The 7,564-nt window shown below is 50.2% G+C and overlaps 1 protein-coding gene across 3 annotated transcripts in view; it reads left to right on the top strand.

Annotated features, from left to right (window-relative positions):
- Nucleotides 1-2,381: 2,381 nt before the first annotated feature.
- LOXL2 (lysyl oxidase like 2) overlaps nt 2,382-7,564 on the top strand; it is a 75,378-nt gene continuing 70,195 nt past the window's right edge. For all 3 annotated transcript variants that reach the window (XM_021715258.1, XM_008063561.2, XM_008063562.2), the window contains exon 1: nt 2,382-2,817. In XM_021715258.1, coding sequence (XP_021570933.1) covers nt 2,457-2,817 — 361 coding nt within the window. In that variant the 5' untranslated portion in view covers nt 2,382-2,456. The remainder of the gene's footprint in view (nt 2,818-7,564) is intronic.

The raw sequence follows: 7,564 nt of genomic DNA, 5'->3' as shown, positions 1-7,564 counted from the left end.
CCATGTTTATGAGTCACAGGATGAGGATGGCTGGCTCTTTCCAAAGTCCTGGGTGCTGACGGTCCCCCATGCGTTGACCTGCCGACCCCAGCGTCCACCCTGGGGCACTGAGCACTGCTGACCACCCAACAGACTTGGAACTGCCTCTGCACACAGATCATTTCTCCATGGGTGGCTCTGACTGTGGGAAAGTCATCCAGTTACCCCTTGATGGTAGTGTGCCATGACCTGAGAAATATGATTCGCCTACTCCCACGCACGGGGTTAAAATAAAGCAACTTCTGCTCCCCTCAGGTTTCCACCTACTTGTCCTGGTTTTGCCTTTTGGGGACCCACATCCCAACCTACTTCTTCCTCCATGAGGCCCATCTGCAGTCCTTATAAGATAGCCTCCCTCTCTCTGAATTATGAGAGGCCAAGGTATACGAGGTCTCTTGCTATATGACCTCACTCTGGAATTCTTGAAGGTGGGCTCCACCAGGTTTGGCGACCACAATCTTAAGGCTTTAAAAATTGGCCAGGCTCGGTAGCTCAGCCTGTCATCCCAGCACTTTGGGAGGCCGAAGCGAGTGGATTACCTGAGCCCACAGGTTTGAGACCAACATGGGCAACTTGGTGAGATTTTGTCTCTACAATAAATAAAAAATTAGCCGGGTGTGGTAGCTCATGCCTATAGCTCTGGCTTCTTGGAAGGCGGAGGTGGAAGGATCACCGGAGCCCAGTAGGTCGAAGCAGGGGTGGCCGTGAGTGTGCCACTGCACTCGAGCCTGGGCGACAGAGTGAGACTCCAACTCAAAAAAAAATTCATTTTTTTAATGGTGTTTATTAGACGCCACTCCTTTCATCTTCATGATAACTCTAGGAGCTGGATATGATTATTATCCCCATTTTATACATGCGAAAACAGAAGCACAGAGAAGTTAAGTATTTTGCCCAAGGTGGCACAGCTGGTGTCAGAATGAGAATCAAACTCAAACTGTCTGGCAGTAGCATCTATGTTCTTCCCCTGTAGACCTGGCTTCCTGGCCTAATGACAGCCCCTTGAGCACTGAGACTAAGGCTGAGCACCTCTCCTGTTTGCCACAAAGAGCTTAATGCCTCCCTGAGACAAGAGCAGCCTGGTCTCAGCTCCCTGCACCCCTCAGGGACAAATACAATGAGAAGGAAGGTAATTGTCACCAGGGTGTCCTCGGCTTCTCTGAGGGTGAGTTAAAGGCCTCAGGCCTGTTCTCTGAGGTTGCTGCTAAACACAGGACCCCTCTGTGGACAATCCTGAGGCACGACACCCCTGAACGCAGCCCACATCTCCAGTCTTTTTTATAGTTTTTAAAAATTGTATTATGGAGATGTAGGCTACAAGTCAGGATTAACTACACAAGTAGGCTGCACACAGGTGAGGTTTGGGCCTCCAAGTAGCCCTCATATCCCCCGGTTTGGGACCAGGTACCCTTTGTGTTGTTATGTGTCCCCACACCCCAGCTGTGTCCATGGACTGCCGATCCCTCCCTTGTGCTCATGTGATTAACGTTCAGGTCCCATTTATGAATGAGAACGTGGTATTCAGTTCTTTGTTTCTGTATGATGGTCTCCAACCCCATCCAATTTGCTGCTAAGTCCGTGATTTTGTTCTTCTTTATGACTTTGTAATACTCCATTGTGTGTATGTACCACATTTTCTTTATCCAGTCTACTTTCAACGGGCAGTAGAGTTGGTTCCATGATTTTTGCTCTTGTGAACAGTACAGCTATAAACATGCATGTGTAGGTATCTTTTTTGTAGAACAATCTATGTTCTTCCGGGTCATAGTCTTTTTTAAAAACTTCTCAAATTAAGTTTGAGTGTGCATTGTTCCCTGCCAGGAACCCTACTGGAAAAAGCATTCCAGAGATCTGGAAAGGCGGTGGGCAGAGGAGGTGGGAACTCTTAGCCCTGCGTGGCAGAAACCTGAGTTGGGAATGGAGCCGGGTTGGTATTGAGGATGGAAGTGTTTTCCATATTAAGCCAAAGGGTGTGAAGTCACTGGGCTGGACTTGGTGGCTCATGCCTGTAATCCCAGCACTTTGGGAGGCCGAGGCAAGAGGATCACTTGAGCCCAGGAATTCGAGACCAGCCTGGGCAACACAGGGAGACTTCATCTCTACAAAAAATGAGCTGGGGTGTGGTGGCACATGCCTGTAGTTCCAGCTACTCGGGAGGCTGAGGCGGAAGGATCACCTGCGCCCAGGAGGTTGAGACTGCTGTGAGCCACGATGGTGCCACTGTACTCCAGCCTGGGTGGCAGCAAGACCCTGACCCTCCCAAACAAAAGAAATCACTGGGCATTTTGTAGGTGTCCCTGGCCCTACATTCCCATCCTAACCCACCTCTTCTTCCTTCTAGGAAGCCCCTACTGCTCCTACACCCGCCTGCTCCTTCTAACTGCCCAGGTCTCCTTCGTGGAACCCTCAGCCCGAGGATGGAGATGGAGAGGGCTCTAGGCTCCTGTCTCTGCGGCTGCCTGGCTCTGCTGGTCCTTCTGCCTCCCCTGAGCCTGGCGCAGTACGAGAGCTGGCCCTACTACCCCGAGTACTTCCAGCAACCGGCCCCCGAGTACCACCGGCCCCAGCCGCCCCCCGACGTGGCCAAGATCCAGCTGCGCCTGGCCGGGCAGAAGAGGAAGCACAGCGAGGGCCGGGTGGAGGTATACTACGATGGCCAGTGGGGCACCGTGTGCGACGACGACTTCTCCATCCACGCCGCCCACGTCGTCTGCCGGGAGCTGGGCTACGTGGAAGCCAAGTCCTGGACCGCCAGCTCCTCCTACGGCAAGGGGGAAGGTGAGCGCTCTATGCTTTGGCACTGAATGCTGTCACCTGGAACAGCCTTCCGTGATGTCAGCCTGGCAGAGGAAGCTGTGATCGCTATGAAGTGTAAATTCCTGGTGATGTTCCATCTAGGGAGTGTCACCCTCCTGTGCCCACGCGGCTGTGCCCTGCAGGAGGACAGCTGGGGAAGGAACTGCGGGGGGAGAGGAGGTAGAGTGATCCGCCAGTCTGACTTGCCAGGGACTTTCTTGGCTTTTGCAGAGAAAAATCTCACATCCTGGGAAACCTCTCAGGCTCAGGCCAGCCAGGAAGGTTGGTGACCCTGGGTAGGGGTGAAATCAGCATGCTGTCCTCTCTCCAAGCCATATGCCCTGCCTGGGGGCTGCACCAGCCCAGGGGAGGTCGTGCCTTACTCTAAATAGCTCCCTCAAAGGAGAAGCTTTTGGTCTTTCTTGTAAAAACTCCCCACAGGCAAGAGCGCCTGCCTCTCCTCACCTTCCTTCCCATGTGGAAACAAGCTATTGTGGCCTGATCTGACAGGAACACAGTTGCTTTGGGGTTTTTTCCTTTGGTTGGCCTATTCTTTCCTCCCTTGTTAGAGTCAAATCAACTTGTTTATTTATTTATTTATTTTTGTAACTGTTGTAAGAGTTTTGAGGGAGGGCAAGTCCTGGAGCCTTTAACCTAGAGCTCAGTCCCAGTGCTGACCTAACCAACTATACACTTTGTAGGAAGGAACAAATCCTCTTTGGCTTCAGTTTTCTCATCTGGAAGTTGGGCTCCCTAATAACTTTTCTTTTTTTGAGTCTGGAGTGCAGTGGCACGCTCACAGCCACCCCAGCGTCAACCCGCCTGGGCTCAGGAGCTCTTCTGCCTCAGCCTTCTAAGTAGCCGGAATTATAGGTACACACCACCACGCCCGGCTAATTTTTGATTTATTGTAGAGACGAGGTCTCACCAAGTTGCCCGGGCTGGTCTTGAATCCATGGGCTCAGGCAATCTACTCGCCTCCACCTCCCAAAGTGCTGGATTACAGGCTGAGCCACTGAGCCCGGCCCCTAATAACTCTTAAAACTCTGGTGGTCTGTGTTCCCAGATAGAAAAGTAGACAAGGGTGAAGGGCATTGTTTTTTTTTTAAATAAACTTGTTTCTAGGCTAAGAGCTCCCCATCCCCGGGCTGGTCAAGCACAGGCAGCTGCTCCACCTGACTGAGCCACTGCACACGCCCCAGCACAGGGCTAGCAGCTAGATGAAAGCAGAGCTGCCCAAGTTTCCCTCCTGGACTAAAGGGTTAATGCCACGCTGGCTGCATAAGAATGGCCTGGCTCTGTGGCTCAGCCTGTCATCCTAGCACTTTAAAATATGGCCTGGCTCTGTGTCTCAGCCTATCATCCTGGCACTTTGGGAGGCCGAGGCGAGTGGATTGTCTGAGCCCGTGGGTTCGAGACCAGCCCAGACAACGTAACGAAACCTCAACTCTACAATAAAATTTAAAAATTAGCCAGGGGTGGTAGGTAGCACACGCCTGTAGTTCCAGCTACTTGAAAGGCTGAGGGGGAGGGATCGCCGGAGCACAGCAGGTCGACGTTGGGGTGCCACTACCTTCCAGCTGGGACAATAGAGTGAGACTCCAACTCAAAAAAAAAAAAATTACCGAATATCTCAGGCCTCAACCCACGATCATCTCCCTTAAAAGGTTTGGGCTGGAGCCCAGGACTCGGTAGCTTTTGGAAGCCTGCAGAGCAACTGTCTATGCAGCCAGGTTTGGGAGTGGAATAGATAAATGTTATGCTCCCTTCCAAGCCCCTTCTGTTATTCTAGAAATTATTCCATTATGTTGAACTATTCCACTATGTTGAACTATTTTGGAGGTTAAGAGAATCACAATACATCTGTTGCAAAGGTGTGTGATCCAGCATTTCCTGCTTTTCTTATTTTTACTTTTATCATAATACTACAAGAAAGGGATTGGCAGTAGTGGGGCCCTGCCAGGGGAAGTGGGGGCACATAACATCAATAAGGGTACCCACACTTCACCTGTACGATGACCACGTATATACCTAACCCTGAATTGTACCCCACATTTCCTGCTCTTTTAAACAAGATTCCGCCACTCCCTGTACTTGCACATCTCTGCTTATCCGGCTGGCATATTTCATCCAGATTTCCGTTTCCTTTCCCAGGCTTTGCAATCTTCATTGTTATTTTATAACAAACACTTTCCAATGGTGTTGGGTGATTTCCAGTGACAATTTTATTTCTATCCAGATTTTTCTTTATAAGTTAGAGTCTCACCCCATCGCCCAGGCTGGAGTGCCGTGGCACACTCACGGCCACTCCATCATCGACCTGCTGGGCTCCAGCGATCCTTCCACCTCAACCTTCCGAGTAGTTGGAATTACAGCCGTGCGCTACCATCCCCAGTTAATTTTTTAATTTATTGTAGAGATGAGGTCTCGCCAAGTTGCCAGGGCTGGTCTGGAACCTGCGGGCTCAGACAGTTCACTCACCTCGGCCTCCCAAAGTGCTGGGATGACAGGCTGAGCCACCATCTACCCAGATTTTAAATTTGCCTGTCATCAGACACGTTGGCTATGGTTTTTTTCTCATCAGGAGCAGGCATGTGGGTGCAGGAGGGATGGTTTACCTGGGTGGGACTTTGCCATCCCGGAATAAAGAAGGGTAACAAGTTGAAGGGAGTAGAGGGAAGATGAAAGGGAACCATTAAAGTCGTGGTCCGTGGAGTCCACACCGTGTAAGGAGGGAAAGTAGCACACAGAGGAGCTGGAAGGTTGTCCAGAGCTGCTACAACGATCTGGATTGTGGGCCCCTGCTGAGATTGAGATACAAGAATTATGTTGACACATGGCGGGGGGCATGCATGCAGATCAGGGAGGTGAAATGGAGATTGAGGGGCCCAGTTCCTGGTAATGACAGACCTGAGCTATGGCCATGAGACAGCAGCTGCTGTCTCACTAGGAAGGCCAGGCACGGTGGCTCACGCCTGTAATCCCAGCACTTTGGGAGGCCGAGGCAAGAGCATTGCTTGAGTCCCAGAGTTTGAGACCAGCCTGGGCAACATAGTGAGAACTTGTCTCTACAAAAAAAACAAAAATTATCTAGGTGTGGTGGCATGCACCTATAGTCTTAGCTACTGGGGACTGAGTTGGAAGGATTACCTGCACTTAAGAGGTTGAGGCTATAGTAAGCCATGATTGTGCCCCTGCACTGCAGCCTGGGTGACAGAGACTCCAACTCAGAAAAGTCACTAGAGAGAGGAAGTGTAGTCATGAAGAGGCCAAGAGTATTAGAAGGGTCATCTTTGTGGACATTGAAACCATCAAGGGTTATGGCAGGAGTTGTGCCATACAGAAGACAGAGAGAAACAGCTGCTAAATAAAAAAGAACAAATCCTATCTGGTGTGCAGGACTTTACAAGTTAAGCTGTCTGCATAATGGTTTACATCATGAGAGACCTTTCACATCTATAGGTATTTGAATCTCACCAGGATCAGTCAAGGATTTTCGGGATTAGGCACATGGTGAGCACTCAGTTAATATTAGCTGATCAGCTGGGTTCGGTGGCTCAGTCTGTAATCCCGTGCCTTGGGAGGCTGAGGTGAGTGGATTGCCTGAGCCCGTGGGTTCGAGACCCGCCTGGGCAACTTGGCGAGACCTCATCTCTACAATCAATCAAAAATCACCCGGGCGTGGTAGCACACACCTGTAGTTTCAGCTACTTGGAAGGCTGAGGCGGAAGGATTGCTGGAGCCCAGCAGGTTGAGGCTGCGGTGGCTGGGAGCGGCCACTGCACTCCAGTCTGGGTGACAGAGTGAGACTCCAACTCAAAAAAAAAAAAAAAAAATTAGCTGATCGATTCATTTTGATGCGGGGAAAGAGTAAAGAACATGTGGCCCAACAGAACTTGGTATAGTGAGCACAGAACGTGACCAGTGCCCCAGGGCTTGCCTAGTGGGGTTTAGCCTGCGTGTATACTCTGTGGATGAGTCTGCCCTTCCAGAAATCCTCACACTCCCCTGAAGTTCAGGCTGGAGTAGCGAAGTTAGGGAGAGCTCCAGGGGCCTCTCCTGGGGTTTCCAGCCTGCCTGCCAACAGGTCTCTCTGCCAGAGCATCTCTGTGCTCAGGGAAACCATGGTTCTTTTAGAGAATTCTGGAGGGAGCAGCTGTCCCATGTCTCACCCTCTGGATGAGGCTCCCAGCCTCCTGCTCCTAAGGTGATTGCTCTCCCTTAGCTGTCTTCAGAATCAGGAGGCTGAATCCATTGTAAACACAACCCTCATTAAAAAAAAATTATGATTATTTTTAATTTTAAAGATGTGGGGTACAATTCAGGGTTAGGTATACAAATGTTCATTATGCAGGTACCCTCGTTGATGAGGTATGCCTCCCTGCCTTCCCCAGGCAGATTCCCACTACTGCTAATCCCACTTTCTTATCCCTCTCCCGGCAGTTTCCCGCCACTGTCAATCCTTTTCTTAGAGTATTACAATAATTGTTCAAGGTCCACTTATGAGTGAGATCATGTGATACTCAGTTCTTTGTTTCTGTGAAAGTTCACTCAGTGTTATAGACACTAAATCCATCCAGGTTGCTTCAAAGTTCATGATTTTGTGCTTCTTTATGGCTGCATAATATTCCATCCTGTATATGTACCATTTTTTTTTTATCCAGTCCTCTTTTGATGGGCAGCACGGTTGGTTCCATGTTCTTGCTACTGTGAACAATGCTACGATAAA

The sequence above is a fragment of the Carlito syrichta genome, unplaced genomic scaffold, assembly GCF_000164805.1.
Source record: "Carlito syrichta isolate Samal-C Ts95f unplaced genomic scaffold, Tarsius_syrichta-2.0.1 Scaffold306946, whole genome shotgun sequence".
Classification (NCBI taxonomy): Eukaryota; Metazoa; Chordata; class Mammalia; order Primates; family Tarsiidae; genus Carlito; species Carlito syrichta.
The sequence above is the reverse complement of the archived record's forward strand: the minus strand, read 5'-3'. Positions and strand labels throughout refer to the sequence as shown.